The 27,291-nt window shown below is 43.0% G+C and overlaps 1 protein-coding gene across 1 annotated transcript in view; it reads left to right on the top strand.

Annotated features, from left to right (window-relative positions):
- The window catches only part of MBOAT2 (membrane bound O-acyltransferase domain containing 2), a 115,304-nt gene that overhangs the window by 63,920 nt on the left and 24,093 nt on the right, over positions 1-27,291 (top strand). Inside the window, exons 4-7 of the mRNA XM_015407443.1 lie at positions 2,327-2,422; positions 7,051-7,106; positions 7,921-7,975; positions 16,594-16,777. Coding sequence (XP_015262929.1) covers positions 2,327-2,422; positions 7,051-7,106; positions 7,921-7,975; positions 16,594-16,777 — 391 coding nt within the window. The remainder of the gene's footprint in view (positions 1-2,326; positions 2,423-7,050; positions 7,107-7,920; positions 7,976-16,593; positions 16,778-27,291) is intronic.

The following is a 27,291-nucleotide window of genomic DNA, read 5'->3' as shown; positions in this document are numbered from 1 at the left end:
AACTGGGGGGGGGGGGGTTGAAGGAGAGGCACCAGCAGCTATGCTGCAAATTTGGTGCCTCTACCTCAAAAAAACAGGACTATAATAGTCCCCATAGGCTATGTATATTTTTGCACACCCCTATTATGCTTTTCAGCTTTTCAGTATGATTTGTAAGCTGCCTTAAGTCACAGGGAAAAGTGGCATATAAATATTTGAATAAATACGTAGTTTGGGCAGGTTTAAGCAACTTCCTGTTTGTTAGGTTAGACGGGGGTCTGACAGTGATTGTTCTACCTCTGTTATACTTGACCTGTAATCCTGGTTGTGATATTTCACCAAAAAAACCCCAAAGTATACGTCAAGAGCCCCCCACCCCCAGTGCTGGTATGTTTTCTAAGGGTCAGTGCAGGGCAACGGTCTGAGGCCAGGTCTATCCAATATAGTGGACTGGGGTGGCTAGACCTGTTCCCCGGAGGACAGGTCTACCAATCTTATGGCAGCATTCGACAAGGTCGATTACAACCTTTTGACCCACCACCTCACCAACATAGGAGTATGGGGGCTGGCCCTTCAGTGGCTTACTTCATTCCTCCATGGTCAGGGACAAAGGGTTGCAATGGGGAGAGTGTGTCCTCCAGATACCCCATAACATGCGGGGTCCTTCAGGGCACTTCTCTCCCTGATGTTGTTTAACATCTACATGCATCCCCTCGCCCAGCTAGCGTGGAGCTTCAGGCTGGGGTGTCATCAATATGCTGATGACACCCAGCTGTACCTGTTATTGGATGGCCACCCAGATACCACCCTAGAAAGTCTTGCCATGGGTTTGGAGTCCGTGGTTGGGTGGTTGAAGCAGAGTAAGTTGAAACTGAATCCGGCAAAGATGGAGGATATGTGGCTGGGGAGGGGAACTTCAGAGTTGGGATATAGGCTGCCCACTCTTGACGAGGCGCCACTGACACTGGTGCAGTCCGTCAAGAGTTTGGGAATGATTTTTGATTCCTTCTTGAATATGGAGGCCCAGATCACACACAATTGTCAGTCTGGTGTTTTTTCATATTTGCCATACTCGGCAGTTGGCCTCCTTCCTGTTGCTCCCCGACATAGCCACGATAACCCATGCAACCGTCATCTCCAGGCTAGACTAATGTAACTTGTTTTATGCTGGCCTGCCCTTGAAACTGACCCGGAACCTCCAACTGATCCAGAACATGGCAGCGTGAGTCCTGACGGGAACATCACAAATGGCAGTGTCCCCTCTAAGCTGAGTCAGTGTGAGCTAGCTCACAGTATGTTAGCCTCCAGCTTACAAATTTTTGTCTTAGCTCAGGAAAGGATGGCTCCAGAGCAAACTAATTTATGCAGTCACCAAATCACTCACTCACAACTTTAATGCCAGAGCAAAAGTAGCATTTTTGCTCTCAAGACTCCACAGCTTAGGGAGAGTATTGAGTCGGACGGCATATATATATATATATATCCAGTGCTGTGCCAGCTACAAGTTTTTTCAGAGCTGTTCTCTCACAAGCAGTTCTCAAAAGAGCTCTCTCAGTCCCTCCTACCTCACAGGGTGTCTGTTGTGGGGAAGGCGCATACTTCCTGAAATGTGGGAAAGTTGTCATTCTTATAATAAAAACAGAGTACATTGCTGGTACTGTGTTAACGTCACCGAAGTATCACAAAATGTTTGCAAGTTCCAGTTAGAAATACTGAAACTGTTCAGAGTGCAAGGCTAACTATGAACCTATATGTGGGACTTGCCCAGTGGCCAAAAGGAGGGGAAAATGGAATAGTGAAGGAGACAATTAAGATGAAATTGTTCAATCTCAGGAAAAATAAAAACCTGATTTACAATATTGTCCTTGAGTTCATGTAAGCAACTATAACAGTTATACATGGTTAAAATACTGCTCTTATTTGAAACTGGTAAACTATTTTCATTTCAAAAAAATCAAATTGAAAGTAAATATTTGTTTCAAAAGATGGACTGAGTGTTCATGAAGAGTGAATTGGCTTCATACTGTAAGAAATTTAGTGTTTCATATGCACTTAAATGTAGATAGGTTTACTTGGATGTAAGGACATTGAGACTGGTGGTCTTGCTTCCAAGTATAGTACGGAGTACGGTCATTATTTGGGCTGCATACCTATAATCCTAAAGCTACTTAATTGGAAACAAAACATGCAAAATATCTACAATGTATTAAAATAGGATTATAAAATAAATGCATACAGTCTTGGTAATATTTGGAAAAGTATGATTTTAATGTCTTTAATTCACTCAAGTTTCTAAGAATGACTGGGCCTATATCAAAGTTAGCTTAACTTTTTTTTTCCTTTTCAGATATTGTTTTGTTTTTGCCTTGGGATACCTCACTGTGTGCCAAATTTCTAGAGTCTATATCTTTGACTATGGACAGTACTCTGCTGATTTTTCTGGGTAAGAATAAGTAATATATTTCCTGTAACTCAAGCTATTTCTTTTGCTAAATATGGAGTTAAATAAACTACGTAGTAATTCATAGATATGTGCATAATTGAAAGATGTAATTAGTTCCTATAATTATGTATTCATGATAGCAGGGGAGCACCAGATAATTCTTTCATTAGGGAAACTTGTGTGGAATGTGCCCCCATCCCAGTCTCTACCTTAAATACCTCATGTCCCGTTCTTATAACCCTGCTTTTTAACTCTAAGAATCGGAGCAGAGATTGGTGTGGACATTGGTTTTGGTTTTGGATTTTGTTCCGGACCAATACAGTTATCACCTTTTTTGTGTAGAGCTTTCTGTATGACAAGCCTGTCTTCAGTCTTCCCCAACTACTGGAGACTTTGCATTAGATTCTGAAACAATTAAATTCTGTGGTATTGTTGTAAGCCCGTGACACAGCAGCTGTTTGAAGGGTGTCACAGTTTGATTTTTACAGCTCTGTCTCATGTCACAGGCTGCCTGAGACAACTGGTAATTGAATACTAGTAAAAGGTAGCTTTTCAGTTGGGGCATGAAATAAAGGTAGAATGTCATGACAGATGGCTAGTGGACATGGGTAATGCAATTGAGTTGATGTGCACATAAAAGATTTTTGACCGTATTATATCACCCAGATACTGTGTACATTTGTTATCTTGTTATTATTAAAGTTCTGTATCATAAACAAAATGTTGTTATCAGAACTAAAATAAAATCTGAGGAGAATCTGTGACAAAAATGAATGGGTCAAAGTTATTCCTGGTCTAAGTGTGGGTGGGTGGGTGGTGTGTAAAGAGAGAGAAAGGGCATTCTCTCTCCCCCTTTCCCCCCCCGGTGATGGTACTTGCCAGTCCTAACTCCCAAGTCCTGATCATGTCCCACTTAGCCAGATAAAGAGGGAATAGATGACTCAGGAACAATCTAGAGCAGGGGCGTCAAACTCATTTGTTATGAGAGCTGGATCTGACATAAATGAGACCTTTCAGGCTGGGCCATGTGTGTCATAAAATGTAATGCCAAGTAGCGAAGATATAAACTTTATAAAGGACACAAACACAAGATTTTTTAAAACTTGAAATAAAATGTGCTTAAAACATTAGCACTCCTGCAATATTTTATTTATTTAACAGTCTCTGATAACTGACACCTCTTGCTCTGCATTATTGCATCAAAATCTGGAGACAATGTCTGTGCTGTAACAGTCTTGAGTATGCTGTTCAAGTGTTGTTCTGTAAGTTGCAAACCTACTTTTGATTTCATAGAATCATAGAGTTGGAAGGGACCTCTAGGTTCATCTAGTCCAGCATTCATTACAGAAATCTCATGGTCAATGCTTTGTGCTTAAGACCCAGAGGAAAACATGAAATGGCTGGGCATTGATCAGGGAGTTGGGGTCTCCAGGTTTTTGCTGTTGGTGCCGCTTTAATTTTTGTGTTGCAGTTTTTTTGAAAGATTGCTTTTAATAGATTTAAGAATTTGTTATGGATTTAGTATGCTGTGAACTGCTTCAGGCATGAATGCAGATAGGCAGTATATAACTATTCTAATAATAATTGCTCATGTTTGTAGTCTAGAGGCTTGACACAAGAGTATACTTAATGAGAATTTTGTTTAAAAAACTGGATGAGAGAAACTTAAGTAGTTTAAGTTCAATGTGTATAAAGAGCAGTAAAATTGGGGACCTACTAGGGTAGAGATAGTGGCTGGCTGTGTAGTAATTGATGGTCTCAATTAACGTTGAGTTCTGGGAAGGCGAACAGCTTATGTGGATTGAACTGGGGATCTGACAATATGCATTCAAACATCTTAAGAAGTTTTAAATTTGGAGCATCTTCAGCCAGTCATCTTTGAAATAAATACCAATACCAAAGGCTTATTAAAATAAATATGTGCTCTAAAAAGTGTGTGTTATTTTTCTACTTTGAATTGTGTAATCAGGGAATGGTGTTCTCCTGGGTGCTGATGAATCTTGGTTATATTGCCTTCTCTGCTATTATCATTACCCTTGTGTCTAAAAGGCAGCAAACAATGTTTTCGGTACTGTGCAAGAAAACCAATCTACTCCCTACAGGCTGGCTGTGCAAAGATGCTAATCACTTTTATTACTTTAAAATAAGTTCAATTTCTCAAAGCTAGCAATATACTTACATGCATGGAGCAAGTAAGTGGCTGAATGGTGAATGGGTGGAAATATACAGTTATTTCAATGGAACCTGTTTACCAAGGACAGTCATTTTCTTTTTTTTCTTTTTTTGGCCCCCCAAAGGGGATTTTTTTTAATTGCATTTTATATAAGGACTACAAACTACAATGAAAATAGGGGAGGGGAACTACATTTAAGGAGAAAGAAAAGATAATCACTACTAACTAAAAACCCAAGAGAGGAGTTCATCAAATTAGCTTGTACACAATGCCATCCCTTAAAACGCTAACAATTTTATGAACTTAGTCAGATATGCTAATATAACTTTGAAATCTTAAATTTAGCTGTTGGAAAAAGACCCCTAAGCATCTCAGTATTAACAACAGTATTTTCAAAGGCACAATTCAGAGTCCTTCAGCCTTCATTTTTTCTTATCCTGTCTTTTCCACAGTTTATAAGGACTTTTAGGAGCTGCTGCCCCTTTCTCAGACAGAGAGTCCCCTCCAGAAGACCCCGAGTCCAGCTCGCCACTGGACTTACTGTCCTTTTCCTCTTTATCCTCTGGCTCACCCAGCTGGATTCTCAGAAAGTCCCGTGCTTTGGAAACAGAGTCAATCTTTTTTTTTTTGTCCTGAGGTTTGAATGTTACGCCCTCTGGATATAACCACTGGTAGCTAATTGCATTTGTTTGAAGAAAAAGAATTAAATCTTTATATTTCTTTCTCCTTTGTCTTATTTCAAATGGGATATCTTTCAGAATCCTGATGGTACTGTCCCCGACTTTCAAGGGTGTCCCCGCCGTCACTCTCAGGATACAATCCCTCATGTGCCTCTTCGAGAATCTCATTACTATTTCCCCAGGCAGATTATTCTTCTTTATGTATACGGAATAGGACCTGTAGGCCACATCTATTTCGGTCATGAGATAGTCCGCCTTCAAATCTGTCACTGGGGCCAATGCTTCGCTCATCATTTGCTTCAGATTCTCACCCTTAGTCTTTGGGACACCTTGGAAACGAAGGACCAGGTTTGCCTTCTCCATTTGTAATTGTAAAAGCTGTTCTTCTGTTGAAATTTGCTTCTTTTCCAATTTTTGTACCTTTTTCTTCACCTTTTGAGCAGTGGCGTCAACTTCTTTCACTTTCTCAGCTGTTTGTTCCATAATTTTAAGAGTCTCGTTCAATTGTGTCTGCTGAGTAGTGATACATTGGTTCATTGTTGACAGCTGTTCATTGAGGTTAGTCATCTGGTCCAGCAGGGGGCGCAGGGACTCTGCCAACATTTTGGCCAACTCTGTGGTTCCTTCCAGTCGTGGACTCTCAGCTACTTTCGCTTTTAAAAGTTTCTCCTTCTCCATCCTCTTCCCCGCCATCTTTATGAATTGTTTACTTTCGCAAAGATTAGCAAAGTCTCTGAATATGCGCTCAAACGCTCATGCACGCCTTGGTAAGTCTTTCCCAACAGGTTTTATCGCTTTTGTTTCCGTCCCCCCCCCCAGTCTCGCTTTTAAGTTTATGCGCATGGGAGGGGCCCATCCCCCACTCGCTTTACTTTCTAGTCCGTGGGGTAGGGAGCTTTCTTTTTGAATCGCAAATACGCCTTAATCCGAGTCACAGTTCATTCTCGGTCATACAACCTCATTTAGCCTCTGTTTTAACCACTCGACCTCCAGTGCTTGCCCTGGTCAGTGTCGCTTCTTCCATTCGGACACTCAGCAGGAGGACCATCGGAACAGAGAAGCGCCTCAATTCCCCAGCATTGTGCTGGCTAAGAGGCAACCTCTCAAAAGTCCCCTGGCTTAGGAGCATTTCAGCCAGGCTCCGTGAGAGGTAGCGATTCCTGGCCCCCCCTCGTATCTACTGGTGCACAGCTTTCACCCCCCGGGAGGTTCGGGAGGAGAGTCTGCTCGGCGCGCTACCATAGACCGGAAATCGACAGTCCTTATTTTCTGGTAACTTTCCATGGTAAACAGCTCTACCTTTGGGGGAAATTTGGGGAATGGTTTTTTTCTTAAAAAATTACTGCATGAGATGTTAGTTACTGTTCTTTTAGAATTACTTGCATTCTGCTGTCACAGATCAAAAGTTACATGACCTCCCAAAATACAGCAGTCCTTGACTCTCAGCCTTGCCTGTTCAAAATTTGCCCTGCCTCCTTAATCAAATATTGTACTTTAGTTAAAAAACAAATATAAAATGTAATATTTTAAAAATTGCTGGCTTAGTTTTGGTATTCAGACCATTAGTTTATTTTTTCAGAATGCCTCCTTATATATGTGTTGTTTACCTGGTCAAAATGGTACAATTGCTAGCAATGCCACAATTGAATTAAAAAATAGTAACAGAAAAGTGTTATCCTATTCAAACTTACTCCCCATAAGATAGCAGTCTTTTCAGAATGTGAAATCTAAATTTTCTGCTTTTGAAGCTTTTCTTTATTCTTTTTTTGCTGCAGCCCAATGATGATAATTACACAGAAGATTACAAGCTTGGCTTATGAAATTCATGATGGTAAGAGTTTTCTTCCCCCTAGCTGAATTGTCATTTTAATATGTTTTCTTCAAGCTTAAAAATTAAGGCATGTGGTCGTATTTATTTTTATGTCTTTCTGCAATTTTTGCGTGAACTTACTAACCTGTCTGAGTGGCATGTTACATAATAGCAAATTAAATTAAGAAAATAAATGCATAGTGTGAATGAGAATCTGAAATTTCTCAAAGGAATTTTTTACCAATCCTAAATGTGCAGTAGACCCTTCAAAATCAGTCTTTAGTTTCAGTGCACATGTTGAACAACCATTGGGAAATAGTGCTTGTAGAGCCAAAACTGAACCTTAAATGTACAGCAGTTAATTTCTTAACAAATGAAAGTTTGGATTCAAAGGTATTATTACACTGGTGGAACGGCACTTCTATTCCTGGGGGTGACTTCCCACCCTCCACCTTGCCCCCCCCACTGATCCCAAGAGCCCCTTGACTTCCTAGAAGCAGAACTAAGGGGGGGGGGGCGAATTCCATAGGCTGAAGTGGGGGAGGGGAGTCTCATTCAGATGCAAAGTACAGAAAACCCCAAGCAATTCAGAGTCTGAATTCTGCTTTGGTTTTTCACAGTTATTAATAAAGATAAAAATTTTAACCTGGCAGTTTGTGGCAATATATGGAATTTTTGTAGCTGTTCATCTGTCCATATAATAAACAACTGAAGTTGAAATGACTGACCTCTTTTGAGAAGTATATCTTGAGACTACAAAATGTCCCTGGTTCTTCATTCACCAAATAAATTGGGAGCTAATGGGTTCTGCTCCATTATTTCCCCCCCTCCACAGGAATGTTTCGAAAGGATGAAGAACTGACTGCATCTCAGCAGTGCTTGGCTGTGAGGTAAGCTTTTCTTTACTGCACTGTAAACTGCTCTCTGAACGCCATCAGGTATCAGACAGTCTGTAGCATAGCAGGAGGAGAGGAGGAGACAGAGGAACCCTTTCCATTGCCTTGCTTTCACCCACTTTGTGTTTTGCACTTTGTCTCATGCTGCATCCACAGGGTGGTGATGATTTTCTGTTCCTTCTGTTGCCAACTGCGGATGCAGAGATGTTCACATTGGCAACAGAGTGGCCACACAAATGTTCATCGTCCATCTTCATGTGCAGCCCCACGTTGGGACTGCGCTTGTGCAGGCTGGCCGCAGATACTCTTTCTCTAGCTTTAAGATTCTACAACTGGGCGTTCCACCCCTAATTTAAACTAGGCATGTGTGGGAATTCCTGCCGAAAGTATTGCATGCTCCAGAGTGGACTTGCCCCCATTCCCTCAGCTCCTTTTTCACTGCTGTGAGGTTGGTTCACCTCTAGCTTTGCTCCTTTTTTCCTCTGTCATGACGGTTGGTTCTGAGGCATTTTTTCTTCCCTCACCAACAATTTTTCTTCTTGCTTACAAAGATTGAAGGATCTTCTGATTATGGCATCTAAAGCCTTGTTTAAAAAGTACTCATGTTGTGAGCACAGAATGACTCAGACTGACCATCATGACTATTGTTTAAGTTGCCTCGATGAGGGGCACAACATGTTCAATTGTGAGATCTGTCAGCACTTTACCCTGAAGACGCGGGCAGATAGAGCCTCGAGTTTGAAGGCCACCCTCTGGGAAAGAGCACTCTTCTCGTCATTTCCTGACAAGCCCACTGGAGGTCAGAGCCGCCCAACCTTGGATTCAACTCTGGGTCTGGCACTGATAACTACCATGAAACTTCCATCAGTTAAATTGGTTCTGATGGTACCAACCTGGGTTCTGGTTGCACCACCCAAACGAGCTGCCTATGTCAGTTCCAGGCAGGAAAGGATGTGTGATCATTCTCCATCTCCAGGGCCATCTACAAAGGCCAGGGCTCTCTCTCGGAACTCCCCCAGCAAAGAGACACACACAAAAAAATAAGTCAAAGGACAAACACAGGTCCATGACTGTTGAGGATGCTACCTTTTCTAAGGATCTTACAGCACCCATGGTTCCAGTTTACCCTGTTCTGCGGACCCCGTATTTGCATTACACATCAGGTCTGGAGTCTCTATCCAGACATGAATCCTACCTTCCCATGAGGTCCTTGGAACCGATCATGCCCTCAGATACAGTGTACTACTACCTCTGCAGCAGCACTAGACATAGTACATGTCTCTGTGGTATCTCAGTTGCTGGAAGCAAAACCACTCAACCTTCGGGTTTGATGATGATGATGCCAGACTTTGACCGAGAGCATCGCTCAGACTATTGCTTCCATTCTTCATGTCTCTCAAGGTACCAGAGAGGCTGCTTCTGAGCTCTCTCCAGATGCTACAGTGGTCAACCCCAACCCTATCTCTCCCAGTAAAGATTTCAAGTTCTATAGTGAGCAAATGTTGGCATGGCGAGAGCCTTGGGAATTGATGTGGCCATTTTGGAATCAAGATCAAAGGATAAAATCTTGGGTCATCTGTATGGTGACTCTACTACCTCTATAGCATTCCCAATTCTTGAAGGACTTGATGAGTTGATGGTTCAGATATGGAAGAACCCAGAGTCAGCACAAACTACGCCTAGAAAATTGGAAAACCTTTATAAGATTAAGACTGACAAGGCTGAATATTTGTCATGCTATCCTTCACCTTCCTCAGTCATAATTGATGGAATGCAATCCAGGGGTGTAGCCAGAAAATTTTGGGTGGTGAGGCACTGGGAAATCTGAGGGGGAGGGCCAGGAAGAGAGAGAGAGAGATCCCGTTGGCAAGCAGGCAAAGAAGAGAAGGGTCTTTCCTTAACTGCCAGCTGCACTTGTTCGTCTAGGCTGCTATAGGAGAGCCTGACCACTGGTGTGATTAATATTCGGTGAGTATGCACTCTCTGCCCGACTGCTGTGAGGCCTGTCTGCCTCATCTGCCCACTTGCTCAGCCTGGGAGAGGGAGAGTCAGCAGTCCGGTGTATTTAATACTCGGGGAATATGTGCTCTGTGCTACAGTAGTGACTGGCCTCGCCCACCTGCTACTGTAGCAGAGAGCGCAAACTTGCCGAGTATTAATCGCACCGGCTGGCCAGCTCTTCTCCTGTAGTGGTCAAGGCAAACAAGTGCAGCTGGCAGGTAAGAGCATGGGTAGGGGCAGCAGAAGTTGTGCGGCATGTGAGGGGGCACCGCCCCTAAATGCCTCACTGTGGCTATGGCCTGGATGCAATCCCATCGCCGTCCTGGTCAACATATATTCCCAACTGATGGTGAAAGTAGGCATTTGAATTTTATTGGCAGGAAGTTTTATTCTTTGACAGCTTTGAATTTCCATATTGCTAATTATGAGACTATAATGGGGGTATCAATTATTTCTGTGACAAAAATTGGATAAAAATTTGGACATGCTCCTTGCTGAAACCAAATCTCTTGCTAAGGTCATCTAGGCTGAGGTGATTTGGTTCTCTAAGTAAATAAATGCTGGAAAACACACTGCAGAGGTCTCCTCCTGCTCCTTGGCCTCAGCTGTGGTCCTCTGATGCCATTCATGGTTATGAAATACCACCCTAGCATGAGATACGAGAACTTTGAGCACAAATCACTGTGCAAAATACTGATGAATTCTTTTCCACCATTAAAAAGAGCAAGCAGACAGCTCTGTCCCTCAGTGTGTATTCATCAGGGTCCCAACAACTACAGCAACTACAACAACAAGGCTTCGGTATCCATTCTATCGACCACAGAGACCACAACCGCAGCCGCCGTACCAGTATCCTCCCAGAGGCCAAGTTTCTACTTTTGCTAGTCAGTGCTTCACGTATGTGGCCTGCCCAGTAGCAGAAAGATCCGGGTCAGTAACATCAGCAGACCCCTAAATTTTGACTACCTGCCCCTAGACCAACTGGTGCACTGTGTTTTGCTGACTGTTTGTTCACAACTGGAGTTCCATATGTTCAGACACTTGGGTTTCATCTATTGTTTCTCAAGGTTACAAGTTAGGGTTTTGTTCTGTTCTCCCTTTATCCACTGGGAGCTTGTGACAACCAGTTTCCTGAGCTGATGATTCAGTTGTTGGAGATACTGGGAAAGGGTGCACTGGAGGAAGTCCCAGAAGGTCTGGAGGCCAGGGTTCTTTTTCTAGTTTTCTAGTTTTCATTGTTGATTAAAAAAGATGGTGACCACAGGCCAATTTTAGATTTGAGGTCATTAAATAAGCATTTGTAAAAAAATATATTGAATGGTCTCTATGCCGTCAATTTTGGAATTACTTTCTCAAGGCACATGGTTTCCTGTTTTAGATTTGAGAGATGGCTATTTCCACATATCCATTCACCATTCCTATAGGGAATACCTTCACTTTCAGCAAGGTTACTGCATTTTTCAGTATACGGCGTTGCCATTTGGGTTTGCCAATGCCCCCTGTGTCTTTATGAAATGCATAGCTGTTGTTGTGGCCTATATACAAACCAAAGGCTGTAAGATTTTTTATTACTTGGACAACTGGCTGGTCATCTCAGATAGCCAGGAGTCCTTATGTAGCCACATTAGTGTCATTACCTCTACCTGTAAGAATCTGGGATAAATGGTAAACTTGGAGAAGTCTCACTTGAAAACTTCTCAGAGGGCTCAGAGGTGCATCCCTAGATTCCCAGTTGGGTATGGCCTTTTTGCCCCGGACAGGACTAAGAGTATCAAGCCAATGATGGCATCTTTTCAGAGGAAACGATTCCAATCAGTCTGTTTCATTCAACATTTCCTGGGTTTGTTGGCCTCCACCACAGCTGTGGTTCCAGAAGCTCACCTTTGTATGCATAAACTACAGCTCTGGTTTCTCAGAAAGTATGACCTTATTAAACACATGGGGGTGCCTACGAGTTCCTGGCAGCCTCCCCAAACAGCTGTGCCTCCTCCCTTCCCTCTTTCTGTGAAGTACCTGCCTGTCTTGCTGGGGGAGGGGAAGCACATTTCAGCCTGCACTCGGCTTCCTGCCTGTGTGATTGTAACACCTCTGGGCTCCGCCCTGCTTCCAGAAGTCAGGGGACACATTGCAGGAGGTAGCCTGGGCTTTGCTTTTAAATGCCAAGCAGGAAGAAAGAGGGACTGCCGCAGGTAAGAGCTGAGCTGCTTTAGGAGGTGCAAGACGAAGTTCCTGTCTTTGCTCTCCTCTTGGATTGCCTGCAAAGATTGGGGGGGGGGGAGTAGGAAGGGGCAGTTGACAGACAAGATGATGTTGTAGCAGCTTATTTTTTACAAATTTTTGGTTCTTATCAGCAGGGCTCTAGTCGGGGGGGAGCTCTCAGGTACGGAGCTCCGGAAGAGAACCTCTAGGGGGCGGGGCGGTCACGTGGTGAAGCCCCGCCCCCTTCTTTACCCCGCCCTCTGCTTCGATCCTCATTCCGTTTGGGAATGAGGATGAAGCAGGAGGGTAAGTAGCCGGGCCTTCTGACACACTTCCGGTGATGTCAGGGGGTGTGGCCTTCTGTCACTTCCGGTGATGTCAGGGGGCGTGGCATATGCAAATAAGTTATGCTAATGAGTTATGCTAATGAGCTCCGGCAGCTCTTTTTCTACAACAAGACCCCTGCTTATCAGTGAGAGATGGTTTATTGAGTACTTGCTTCAGTTACAATGTTTTTGCATATAGATTCCTATTAACTGTTCAGGTTAATCATTCCCCCCCCCCTTTTCTGAAATCACAATATGTCTTCTTTCATCTGAGTAGTTATCTATAACCGTTTCCTTTCACAACAGATCAGGGACTGTCTCAGTGCCAATTCCATGTATAACTGGACAGGACTTATATTTCTTCCCTGAAATTCCTTTTGGCCTGATTGGGAGCTTCAACCCGCGACCCAGTCCCTTTTTACCAAAATTGCAAACCCCAGTTCTTGGTGTTTTTTGTGAAAATGTACTTCAGCTTTAGCTGACACTAGACTCTGAATTCTTAGATGGAATTCTCTCTCAGGTTATGTTTAACACAGCTAGGACCAGGAATCTCTCCCTTTATTCAAAAGGTGAACTTTTCTGACAGACTTTTTAGTCAGATTCTTCAGATAGCCACTCCTTTAGCTGAACTTGTACTTTACTGAACAACAACTGCTGCTGAACTCAAAACGAACGAACTCTCCCCTCAGCACACAGCTGATCTTATATTTCCCTCAGCTGACACTGGTCAGTCAGAGAAAAGGAGCTGCCTGTCACTCAAACTCAACATTCTAGATCAGAGTTAACTATTCATTTCCCTTCTCTGATTTTGCTGCATTAGGAAAACAGCATTTTAAATGTAGTCTGTCATACCTTCATTTAACGGTTAGATCCTTGAATTACATGTTTTCAGATGATGTTCTTAATGTACTGTTACACACTCAAAAGCCTTCCACCAGGTCTTCCTACTGTAGAAAATGGACTCGTTTTCAGGATTGAATTTTGAATAAAGGTGGATGTCCATTTACATGCTCACTACCACAGATATTTGACTATTTATTCTCATTGGCTCAAGCGGGTTTTTCAGTGTCATCTGTGAAAGTGCATTTAGTGGCAATTTTCATGATGACATTCATGATCAATCTTTTTTCTGCTAAACTTTCTCAGCATTTTTTGAAGGGCTTATCAAATATGTTCCCCCCAACACCATACATAGTTCCACAATGGTGCCTCTCCCTAGTTTTGGCCTCACTAATGAAAGCCCCATTTGAACCTCTGGCTTCGTGTTCATTGGCCTTCCTTTCCTGGAAGGTTGCATTTCTATTGGCTGCTACCTCTGTAAGGAGAGCGAGTGACCTCTCAGCTCTCAGGGTTGATTCCCCGTATCTCAAATTCTTTGAGGGCAAGATTATGTTACATCCATGTTTAAGTTTCTTTCTAAAGTTGTCAGCAAGTTTCACTTGACCCAGGACATTACCCTCCCTGGTTTTTCCCTGGATCTGAGCACTCCTTCGGAAAAAAGCCTTCACACCTTTATTATGTCGATAGAACATGGTCCTTCTGAAAAGCCAACAGAGTATTACTCTGCTACTGGGGCCCTAGGAAGGGGCAAGCAGTACCCTCCCAGACCATTTCCAGATCGTGTTACAGAATGACTGGTGTTCCTTGCCTGGTTGTGATTAGAGCACATTCCACAAGGACATGGAGTTCCTCTGCCACCTTTCTCAGGCATGTACCCCTCCTGGATGTCTGTAAAGCAGCGACATGGTCGTCACAGGACGCATTCATCCGCCATTACCCCCTAGACCTGCAAGAGAGAAGGGATGCAGAAGTGGGAAAGACTGTTCTTCATTCTTTGTTCCAGTTAGAGGCTCACCCCTCCTCCTCAGGTGAGAAGCTCGGATGTGTCCCAGTGTGGGGCTGCACACGAAGATGGACGATGAAAACAAGGTTGCACTTACCTGTGACTGTTGTTCATCGACGTCTTCTGTGCAGGCACATATTCCCGCCCTCCTACCCTGCTGTGTTCTCTCATTTAATCATCTTCTTCTTTTGCACTGTCTTGGTGGATGCCTATTCTTTTTTCCTTCAGAGCTCACAGTGGCTTGGTGGGAACTGAGGGAATGGGGGCGATCTGCTCTGATACTTTCGGTGGGAATTCCCACACATGCCTAGTTTAAATTATGGGTGGACCTCCCGGTTGTAGAATTTTAAAACTAGAGAATGAGTATCCATGGCCAGCCTACGCAAGCGTAGTTCCAGTGTGTCTCTGCACAGAAAACGTCAATGAACAACAGTTATAGATAAGTGCAACCCTGTTTTCACCCTGCATTTCCTTGCTTCAGCCCCTCCCCATGGTTGCCGTTTCCCCCAGTAACGCTGTGGGCCTTTGGGGGCTTTTTAAAAAGAAATCAGTAGTTGACATTTTGCTATATCATTAAATTACAGCAATATGTTAATTATCAAATTTAAGCTATAGCAGTATATCAATTGCATTTGGTGACTGACAAATCTCTACAGCAGGGTTCCTCGACATGGAACTCATGGGCACCATGGCACCCAGCAGGACTTTCCCTGGCCTTCACCAAACTTTTCAGAAGGTGGGTGGGGCCATTGTAAGGCAAGGTTTGTCACTGGCTGTCCACATTTAATGAAGGGTTCTTCATTAAATCTGGGGATTTCAGGGTGTCTAGCAAGGTAGAGCCCTCTAGGAGGGTTCCTTTTCCTCCAGCAAGCTCCTCAACAGGCCTCAGTTACAGGGGGAGGGGGATTTGACCACACTCTAGTCCCTTTTCCCTGCAGACTTCAGGACGCTCTCCATTTGTCTCTGGCCTGTGCCTGTGCTCTTCCTCCCTGGCCTGTCACTTTCCTGTCTTTTAAAGCTTCCCCAGAGTGAAGCCTCCCTGGACTCACCAATCCTTCCTACCTTGGGGCTGAGCTTGCTCAATTGGCACTCTCCCTGTCTACTGGGACATCAACCCCCTGGCCCTCCCTCCCTCCACCACCCTCCAATTCGACATTAGAGGGTACAACATTGGGTGGGGCCCTCCTCCTGCCATCCAGGCCTGGCTTCTGGATTGCCTCCTGACTACTCTGTTGGGGTCTCTCCTCCCTCACTCCTTTCCTTGGGGCTTTGGTTGGCTTCACTGATTCCCATGTTGCCACCGCCTTGGGAATATTTTCCTGCCGTCGTTCTGGGCTGGTGTGGAGCTAGAGTGTCCTAACGCCACAGGCCTACTCCCGGACAATTGTCCCAAGGCTGCACGTTCTTGCTTATTTATATAGGACAATTTCTCAGGAGCTTTGGTGTTTGAGACTTGCTTTTTGCATTTATCCTCTAAATAGTGATTCCCCTTAATCCAATTTTTAGTGCAGGGGTTCCCAACATGGTGCCTGCCAACACCTTTTCTGGTGCCCCAAGTGTTTTTTTGGAAGTTGCCATGGTCATGTGGGATGGAAGTGACATAAGCACATTGGTGACATCGGGGGGGGGGGGATGCTCTGATTTTTGGGCAAAAGTCTATGGTAGAATTAGCTTCAAACCATAGAGTTTTGCCCAAACACCAGAGTGTTCCCTGACATGCCTGTGTCACTTTCAGGTGATGTTGGCACATCATCCCCAACTTCCCTGACGTGCCTACATTTCCCAGAGGTGACGTAGGCATGTGTGTCTTCCCTCCCCTCTCCCAGAGCGTCCCGGTAAGTCCCCCCACCAGCTTGTCATTTGGACCAATCAAGCAGCCACTTCTTTCACAGTGTTACTTTGATGCCTTCTTACTTCTCTTTCACAGCATATTTTTAAATTACCCCATTTCTCCCCTTTCTCAGTGTGTGTGTGGTTCTGCCTTCGGTGGCAGCCATTTTGTAGTTGAGCCCACAGGCTCAAAGAGGTTGGGGATCTCTGTATTAGTGGCTTCTCAGCCCACATGCAAAGTTTTTGTAAGACATTATACTTCCTGAATCTCAGCTCTATGATCTCTCTTTCTATCTGTATAGATAAAAATGCAGATCTTATATCATCACTGTGCAGTATTAATACTAGTCTTATAGTAGGCCTCTTTAAAAGCATAAGTAAAAACTCACCAGTTGCTTGTCTTTGAATTACAGACGCATGCCAAGTCTACTGGAGTATTTAAGTTACAACTGTAATTTCATGGGTATCCTGGCAGGCCCATTATGCTCTTATAAAGACTATATTACTTTCATTGAAGGCAGATCATACCAACCGACACAGTCTGAAGCAAATGGGAAAGAAGAGATAAAATATGAACAAACAGATCCTTCTCCAAATGTAAGATCTATAACTTTTGCAGTGCTGCTAATTCTTATATTGTGATTGCATGGGAAGCTTGGTTTGTGTTACTTGTTCTACAGGTATACTTCTGAAATTGTACGTGGAACATGAATGGTGGCATCCATGAATTATGCAGTTGTGCTTTCAAAAAAGAAAGAAAGAAAGAAAGTAGTTCCTCTCTTTACAATTAGATATTCTCCATTGATGCTCACTCTTGTTTTGGCCTTGTGGGCCAATATTTAATAGCTTGGAAACAGTTTCATATAGTAAAATACCCACCTAATTTTGAAGGTTGCAGGATAAATGAGTTCCATTGGGCCAAGAGGATTAAGAACAAGAATAAAGGGAAATACTGCATGCCATTTATTGTCCAAGGGAATATTGCACTGTGGCTTTGTATCCAGTCAACCAGGAGTGAAATAATATCTGTGTAATAGCATCATTTCAGCCCTGCCCCACCCCCCTGCTACAGCCATTTACACACTCTTAAGTTAGAGTTACAGCTACTCTTAAGTTAGAGAAGCCTATGGAACAGCATGTATAATTTATCTCATATTTCTCTCAACTTTTTTCTTCCCTAATTTGCTCACTCACTGCTCAGGTAGCGCCCCCCCCCTCCACTGGCCAGGTTTCCTCTCCTTGTACATGCATGCACATAACTCTCACCTGTTGTTGTCATAGGACTCTTCCAGCTCAATAATGTTTCCTTTTGATGCATATCTCAAGGCTTCCTTAGCAGAGACCAATTCTAAAGAGCCTATATTTTTGAGACCATGAAAAATTACTTTCAGCCTAAACTCTTGCAATTGCAAAACCAGAAGCTGCCATGACTTCATCTGTTCACAAGGTTCAGTACCCAGTATTCCACCCCTTTGGGTATTAAACTGTTCCAAAGACTCCTCTTCAATCTTTTTATAAAACAGGAGTCAAACAACCCCAGTATTAAAAGAGAAACCCACCTTGAGGCAGGCAGATTGCTAACATGAAGATTCATGTACAGACTTTAAAAACATGGTTGAAATTACTGTATAAGGGATCTGTATGTTCATAACATTTACGATTTTGTAAAAAAATCTAAGAATGGCAGAAGAAACGCTTATAAAAATATGCAGGAATAAATCTGGTCAGAGTTCTTGGCTACATGTATTGCAGGTTCTTCCTTTGTTCAAGACCTAGTTCAAAGATAGCTTCTTCCAAACAAAGAAAGGTAGCTGTTGGCTACCTATTCCCCCCCTCCAATCTCTATTCTAACCCAGGAGGTAGGCAGTTCCTATGGAGCAGAATAAAATGCTCTTTAATCAATGAGGAATTACCTAAATAGCCAACAAGAAGTGGAACATGCAAACAAGGTGTTGACACGTGCTGAAAGGTTACTTTTAACCAAATCACCTGAGAAAAGTGTCCTCACTTCTGACAAAGACTGCTTGTCAGACATTTTACAGCTATGATTAGTCTGGCAGGAAAGGAAAAATTCTTCCAGCAAACCTTTAACAATCGTACAATTAATGTATCTCAGACTGCCAGCTTCTGCTGGGTCTGAGAGGACAATTTCCACATTTACCTGTTAGTTCAAGGCAGGTTGAAAGTAGAAAGAGGGTAGTTGAAAAGTTTTGGCTGTCTAGAATCTAGCTAAGGTGGAATTTGAATATCATGACTAAAATGGAAAAGACACCTATCCGAGCTTTCGCCTTAAACCCTTGTTGGAGTCTAGTGCACCTGTATGTGGGATATGCATTTCATTAATAGGGGAATTGATGGTAATTGTAGTGTGGTTTACATTATGCTTTACATAAGCAGAAAGGCACGTTGACTTTGCCTCTTTTCATCAATGTCCTTTCCTCCAATGGAAAAGCCACTTAAGTTGGAGGAACGCTCTTCAGTCTGGAGGAACGCTTCAAACTTTGCTCAGTAGTGTAAGAGGGTAGGCGTAGGATCCACCCCACTGCAGCATTCCCACACCTTATCCCCCTTTTTCTCCCCCAGGAGTGCAAAAGTGTAATATGATATCACATTGTGCATTTCTTTGTCCCCTCATGCCACAGCTGAAGATGTGTGGCAATGGCTATAAAGTTTGTGTGGCGTCACGTTGCATGTTTTGCTTGTCTCAGAATAATGGGTGAAAAGAGATGATGACACAGGGCTGTTTTTTTTTTGCCAGCATCCTAGCATACATACAGTCCTGGCCTACAGTGGAAGCATATCTTCTGTCAGGAAACCATGGCATAATGTTAACACTGATTTAGTTAACATAATGTTAACAGAACTATTACAGGATCAGTGTACCTCTTGGAAAATTTCAACCAGTAAAAGCAAACTTTTGAAATAATATTTTAGCACCATCAATACATCTACGCAGGCTTACGTACCATATTTGATAAAAAGGTGGTGTTTAAACTTGCTAGAAAGGGTCTGAAAAGCACAAGGCCAATGTGAGGATCTATAGAGAAACCCACCTTCAAAATATCAAGTAATAACTTGTCACAGGTAGGTTTCCTTTATTTGTATTGCTCCACATGCTCAACATTTTATGTTGTAAAGGCTGCATTAGCTTTCTGGTGTTACTGTTAAGAGGATGTATGTATGCTCTTGATACTCTACACTTCCCAACTGGTGTCAAGAAAACTTTAGCTGCATTTTTACAACACCAGTAAGTTTTGCGTGCTTTTTGGGAAATAGCCCCTCTTACGTTTGCTATATGAATTTGCACCTCAGTTTATTTTCTTACATAAAGAGTCACACTTCAGAGTTTGTCATCTTGCTGAAATGCTTGTCAATTTTCTTTTGCTAGATTCTCAGAAATTTTCTTTTATAAAAGAATGCATTGTTAGATTAAGTTTAACTTTAATAAGTAATGAGGATCAGCAAACGTGAAGCTGTAGATGAAAGAACTATGTTCTGCCTAATCTAATAAGCTTCCTTTCTTGTTTGAGTTTCATTTCTGTAACATAAAATTAATGACAGCCCCTTCTTCTGTACTCTGTTAGGTGCATGATGGTGAGCTTAATGTAGCAGTTTTTACTGTGTTGATTGCATGTTAACTGAATCTAGTCAACATTTCTTAAGTGATTTATTTCATATCTCCGTCCTGTTATGCCTTTTTACAAGCTATCATTTGTTGGGGCTCAAAGTGGTGTCAACTGTCTGAAATAAATGTCTATCTTCGTAAGTTTCTTTTTCTTATAGCTATTAGCTACCCTTTAAATTCTTGTGTTCTTGTAGAACAGATCCCCTTTGCTTCTGGCTTCTTCTTAAGAATATTTTTAGATTCTGAACCCCTTGTTAATTGCCTGCAATGTACACCTAACTCAACATGCGGCAATCCCAAATGCCACAAGCACTCAAAAAACTTCACTGAGCTAATTACAATTCGTGAAGGTGCCAGGACTGCATCAAACTGAACTCTCTCCAACAGGTGTCTTAAAATAAAAGTTTTAATCACTTAGGGCCTGATCCACTGAGATCAGTCAGTGTTTTTCTATTGATTTTTGAACAGGAGGTGAATTCGGGCATCAAATAATTATTTCCTAAGCAAAACACTTGACAAGTTCAGTAGACTTTCAGTGTAATTTTATTCTTCTGCAGCTTACAATTTTGTGTACATAGCTTGTATAATATAACTGTCGAGAACGTGAGCTAAGAAGTTCTCAACCATGAAGTCAGTTGAGGCCTTTGGATGTATAGATGTATCTCAGCCTTAGATGCCAATTTGTTAATACAACCCAGCCTTTTCTCCCAACAGTGGCCCCCAGAGCTTGAGTACCACTTTTAAAAATAACTAGTACAATAAAGGGTTTTCATTTTCAGCATTAAAATAGACCAGAAAACGGGGGTTGTTTTTCTCCACCAGGTTTCTGATTTGGCCAAGGAAGGTTTTATGATACTAACCTCAGACCCTGAATATCTCCTCGCTAGTAATCGGAGTCCATCCACTGCTGCTGGTTCACTATAATCAGGGTCCGTGCCAATGTTCCCTCTAAGCTGAGTTAGTGTGAGCTAGCTCACATTTTTTTAGCCTCCGGCTCACAGATTTTGGTCTTAGCTTAGGAAGGATGGTTCCAAAGCAAACTGATTTATGCAGCAGCCAAATCACCTGCTCACAACTTTAATGCTGGTAGCTCACAAAGCAGAATTTTTGCTCCCAAACCTCCACAGCTTAGAGGGAACATTGGTCCATGCCATCCTCAGTTAAGATAACACATACTCTGGCATGCCCTGTGCTCTCTATGGCACTGCTGGAGGACTGGAGGGGGAGGGGGCAGTGCTGGCAGAAATCTTCACCTTGACCTTTGGATGGTCTTGCTGCAGCTTCTGCCTCTGTAATCTATTAGACATGCCAGTGTCATTATTTGAAGTTTACAGATTACTGTGTGCAAAGTACTTTGTGTATCTCTCCTCTTCATTATTTATTCCATGAGATGGATTAGGCTGAAATGATGCCAAGAGAACCCAGTGAGCTGACATGGGCTTTTAACTGGGTTGCTTATATATCTTAAACCCAACCACTATGTGCCCCGTACCATACAGACTCACTGATGTATTGAGAGAAAAATCCTAACAGCATAAGCAGACTGTGATGTCATGCCTTTTGCTGAACATTGCAGTTCTTGGTATAAACCTCCGGAGCTAGAAAGCCTTAAAGATGACAGTGGTAAAAAAAAAAAGACAACTATACAATTACATGACTAGAAAAACTATTTCAAATTCTTAGGAATCAGTTTTAGGTATTTAAAGCACGGGTTCTTGGAATAGAGACCTGCTCTTGGCTAAAATTGTAAGATGTAAAATATTTAGCAGTGTAAATTCAACTTCAGTTCTTTAAAATAATTATGAAATATTGATTTTAAGTATGTGAGTGTTTTGCTAATCAGTATTCTGTCAGTGTAGTATGTGGAGTCAGTGCTGCCGAGAGCCACCATGTGCCCCTGGAAAAAGATTCCATCTGCCCCCCACCCAATGACCCTAATCCAAACACATAACAAGACAGATAACTTGGCTGGCTGTTACCTCACATCTAGAATAATAAAAGGATACCCATGTCCATCTGTTTGTGCATGGTGAGAGCTAGCATGGTGTAGTGGTTAAGACCGGTGAGCTCTAATCTGGTGAAATGTGTTTGATTTCCCTCTCCTCCACATGAAGCTTGCTGGGTGACCTTGGGTCAGTCACAGTTCCCTCAGAACTCTCTCATCCCCACCTACCTCACAATGTACCTGTTGTGGGGTGAGGAGCAATGTTCCCTCTAAGGTGTGCAGTTTCGTGAGCAGAAATTTTACCCTGTGAGCCAAAAGTGGTCCTAGCGTTAAAACTGTGAGCGGGCTGACATTTTAAAAAAAAATTATTAAAGTGTACAAACATACAAACAACATATAAACTATTATCATTTGTATTACAAGCCATACATTTATATTAAACTTATTTATATTTATATGAAACATATTTGTATTACTTAACCTCCCAGGCTTAAGGGCACAGAGAGTCACTTTGCAAAGCACCAGAAGCCACCAGACCGCCTCTAGCAGGCTGATGAGCCCTGCTTCCCCCCCCCAAACTTCTTCAACTAACGTTGTAGGCTTAAGTGCACAGAGAGTCACTTTGCAAAGCACTAGAAGCCACCAGATCGCCTCTAGCACGCTGCTAAGCTCAGCTCCCCCGAACACCTCCTCCAACTAACTTTGCAGGCTTAAGGGCACAGAGAGTCACTTTGCAAAGCACCAGAACCCACCAGATCGCCTCTAGCAGGCTGCTGAGCCCGGCTCCCCCCACCTTTTCCAACTAACTTTGCAGGCTTAAGTGCACAGAGAGTCACTTTGCAAAGCACCAGAAGCCACCAGTTCGCCTCTAGCACGCTGCTGAGCCAAGCTCCCCCCCACACCTTTTCCAACTAACTTTGCAGGCTTAAGTGCACAGCGAATCACTTCACAAAGCACCAGAAGCCACCAGATTGCCTCTAGCATGCTGCTGAGCCCGGCTCCCCACCCCAAGACAAAACAAACAACCAGGCAGCTCACCTCAGGAAGGGCAGAAGCTGGGCAACAGAGCAGTCCTCCTTCTGGGCCAGGGAATCTCCAGGAGCACGAGGCAGAGGACTGCCGGGGAAAGTAGCAGCACCCCCTTTCACAGGGTAAGCAAACCGCAGCTGAGGGGAGGCATGGCCAGCCCAGATTAGGAAACACAAAGCCTACTGCTGTGTTTCTGTGCTGCCTGAGCAAATGGATCCATGCTGCATGGCCATTGGGAAGGGAACATGTAATCACCCATGCGCTGTGGTAAAAATTGCTGCGCTGGCCAGGGAAAATCGGTGCACCAGTGCAGCTTGGCGCAGCTTAAAGGGAATCTAGGTGGGGAGGGGAAGGTAATTACAATTCACTTTGAGACTCCTTAAGGTTAAAAAAAGCAGGGCATAAAAACCTACTCCTCTTCTTTTTCTTCATTTGTGGCAGGCATAACTCATCAGAAAATAAAACTAGGAATCTCAAAATTGGCCACTGGTATCAGGATGATTGTGGGAGTTCCATGGCCAAAAATGAAAGGAATTGGAATATCCAGGCCCAGGTTATCTCCAGTCACTCCCCCCAATGCTATTTGCAATGGAAGCTAAGCTTGTGTCGTGAGTTAAGTGTCGGACGAAGATCTGGGAAACCTAGGTTCAGATCCCCACTCTACCATGGAAGCTTGCTGGGTGATCTTGGGCCTGTCATACAATCTCAGACCAACCTATCTCACAGGGCAGGATATAAATAAAGTAAATAAGTTCTAACTTCTGTTTTTCATTTGTTTTTCATTTGTTACCACTAAGGCAGATTAACATTTATTATCATGCATGTAAAGGGTAGAGGAGAGGAAGTATCTTTTTAGTAGGTTATGGGGAAGTATTACCCCTCCTTCTGTTAATAATATTAGCAGAAGGTTGCTGCTATACTCCTGTTAAATCTATTCTAAGTTGCCAACCAGGATGAGAAGGAGCTAAGACTGAAAAAAGGGGGGGGGGTTTAAAAGTGGGGAAAGACGAATGGCAGATCATGAAGAAAGCAGAACGGAGGAGAAAAGTGTGGAAAAGAGTTAGAGAAATATAGGAAAGACAACACAAGGTGGTGGTTGTTTTTTGCTACCATCTGGCTGTGCGAGAGCTGGGTGGAACTAAAAGAAGAGGGAAACCACAAACTACTGAAGGTAACAACCTTTCTTGGAGGCTACATCCTGGCAGGGCCGCCAAGAGGAGGACAAAGTTCTGGGGGTCCAATTCAGCTGGAGGGCCCCTGAAGGCAGCCTCATGCTGCTTCCAGCCAAATTCCTTTCTATTTATTCTCCTTGCAGTGCAGTGCAGGCTGCAGCCACTAGTCTGAGCTCAGTAAATTGCTCTCTGACTATGGGGCTAGACTTGCATTTTTGCAAGACTGATGCGAACTTGCCTAACTGATTTTGTGTCGCAGCAAGATAAATCTTTCCCTCTCTTTTCCGTAATTTATCTCTCTTTTCCATTCTTTTCTATTTCATTTCTCTCTCCTTCCACCTAATTTTTCCACCTCCCCCCACCCGTCTATTGTTAAGTCTTTGTCTCAGGCCCTGCTCATCCCTATCCTACTTGGCAACTTAGAATATACTTAGAATGTAGTATAAGTAGCAAACCTTTGTTAATTTTATGAACAGGATAGCGGAAGGTGGAGTAAATATTTCCCCATGATGTAACAAAGTAGTAAAGAGATACTTCTGCCTTCCTCCATTGTTTACATGCATCATAATGGAATATTAATCTGTTTTATTGGTTATACATTTTATACATGTGGAACTCCCAGTTCAGGCACTCATATTTTATCATTATTGTTGTTTTGATTGGTGATCTAATTTCCCTATCTAAAGGCTACTTTGATTGATTCAATTTATAAACCGCCCTCCCGTATTAATAAATAAAATAGTTGAAAGAATGCAGTACAACAGTATGCTCATCGGAAGGCGTCTGATGCCAGTTAGGTGTAGTGGTTAAGAGTGTGGACTCTAATCTGGGAGAACCGGGTTTGATTCCCCACTCCTCCACATGCAGCTGCTGGTGTGACCTTGGGTCAGTCATAAGTTCTTTCAGAGCTGTTCTCGAAAGAGCAGATCTTGGGAGAGCTCTCTCAGCCCCACCTACCTCACAGGGTGTCTGTTGTGAGGAGGAGGGGAACAGAAAGGAGACTATAAGCTGTTTTGAGACTCCAGGTAGTGAAGAGCGTGGTATAAATCCAACCTCTTCCTCCTCCTCCTCCTCCTTCTCCCCCCTCCATGGGAAAGGGTGAGAGATGGAGGCCAGGCTCGATGGAGGACTGTTGCTGTCCTCCATCATAGGCCTGGTGGAAGATCTCTGTCTTGCAGACCCTACGGAACTGTACAGAAAAGGCCTTGGCTGAGGACAGCTGGATGTCTTTTGGGCTAGGGATCACCAGTGGGCTACATAACAAATAATGTAATCTTTTTAATATCAGCATAATCATTCACTCAGGTCCCAGTACTCCTCATCCAGCACCACTGCATAGCCCTGAGTGTTGCTTAAAAGCCTTCTTATTACATATTGCCTATCAGGAAGACAACCTCTTCCGGATGTTCTGATCCTCTTTGTTTTTGGTACCGCAACTTCCGTCCTGGCTAAACCCATTAGACTCGGATCTCCAATTTGCCATGGAAGGTTGCTAGGTGACACACTCTCAGCCAGAACTACCTCATAGGGTTGTCCTGAGGATAAAATGCACAACAGAATAATGCCGCTTTGGTTCCTGACTGGGGAGAAAGACTGGGTATGACATTTGTTGTAAAGCTGATTTTGCACACAGTTCACCAGGGGGAAAAAAAAAGATAGTTGCTGTTGCTTCATCAAGTATTGCTGCAACCCTTTTGGCGGTGAAAGAATTGATCATTCAGTATTCAAACAACTGTTAAATATTGGGAACACAGCACTCACTGGCAGCCCCCTTGCATCTATAGAAGCCATCATAATTGTGTAAAAGAAGCAGGAGCAGTTCCCCACCTTCTTTCCAGACAAGCTGTGCCTGCCAAAATGCCCTCCACATTTACTCCATTTGTACAGCCTGTGCCCCTCAATATTACTCTATAGCCATGTCTAATTTTGCATTTACATACACTTGTATATGTCTGCCAATGTAGGATACACTGCTTACATCTGATGAAGTGGGTTCTAGTTCATGAAAACTTCATGTCACAATAATTCTTTAGTAAGTAAATCATAGAGAAATCTATTTCCGTTTACCCTTGTTAACTTTACCTAGCACAAAAAGCTGGGGAAACCTGGGTTATGTAGTGGTGCTGCATGTGTCTTCATGTTCCTCTAGATGGGTTACCTTGGTTAGTCTGTAGTTCCATTCTGAGATTCCTAGAGAACAAACCGAAACACATTTACTCCGAATCCTATTGAAGTCTGGGGCTTAACTGTCAGGAAAGTGGTGGTAGGATTGTGCTGTTACTGTTTTTATACTGTCATGATGAAAGTTGGACAGTGAAGACAGCTGATGGGGAAAAAGTTGATTTGTTTGAAATATTGTGTTGGAGGAGAGTTTCACAGATACAATCAACCGCCAAAAAGACAAACAAGTGGGTTCTAGACAAAGCCTGAACTCCCCCTAGAAGCAAAAATGAGTAAACTCACATAATGAGAAGGCAGGAATCACCGGAAAAGGCAATAATGCTAGGAAAAGTTGAAGGCAGTAGGAAAAGACCCAACATGCGATGGATTGACTTCATAAAAGGAAGCCACAAGGGCCCTCTGTCTGCAAGCCCTGAGCAAGGCTGTTAATGATAGGGTGCTTTGGGGGGGGTCATTAATTCATACAGTCATCATAAGTCGGAAGCAATTTGACAGCATTTAACACTCACATACATGATGCCACAGCAGTATAATAATGTTATTGGCATGAAAGCACTGCCTTCCTACCCCCTGAAGTGCCTGAGACAAAGTAACTTCTCACAATCATTTTAATGGTATGGGACTGCAATATCTTGGTATTCCTTCTCAGAGGTATTCCTTCTCAGAAGGTAGTTGTCAGAGTCCTTAATATTTACTTCAAATTTAGTATTATAAAAATGCATAATGTATTTTTTTTTTCCTAAAGTCCCACTTGTGAATGTTTTGTTAGAGATGTCCAGGGGAGAATATTTTAATATATGAGAAGGCTCAAGACCTTCAGTCAGGGAAGTCCAATGTGGCGCATCATGAGGATTCCTAGAATCAAATATGCAATCTGACCTCAGTAGGAAAGAACTAAAGACCCTTGTTGCTACAGTCATGTTTAAAACACCAGATACTGCATTTAGAATGCAAAAAAAAACCCTTTTAATAAATTAACCATATTCAGGCTGCTAAACATTCCTGGTCTTGAATAACCAAAATTCATAGCTGGTGATATAGAGGAATATCTTCTCAGGAGGTGCCATAAACACTAAAATAATATTTGATGGTTATTGAAGGCATTCAAAGGACAGGATCTAGCAGTTTGCTTTTAACTATGTCTGCTAGTGCTAAGAAA

Source organism: Gekko japonicus, unplaced genomic scaffold, assembly GCF_001447785.1.
Source record: "Gekko japonicus isolate JY-2015 unplaced genomic scaffold, Gekko_japonicus_V1.1 scaffold436, whole genome shotgun sequence".
Lineage (NCBI taxonomy): Eukaryota > Metazoa > Chordata > Lepidosauria > Squamata > Gekkonidae > Gekko > Gekko japonicus.
The sequence above is the reverse complement of the archived record's forward strand: the minus strand, read 5'-3'. Positions and strand labels throughout refer to the sequence as shown.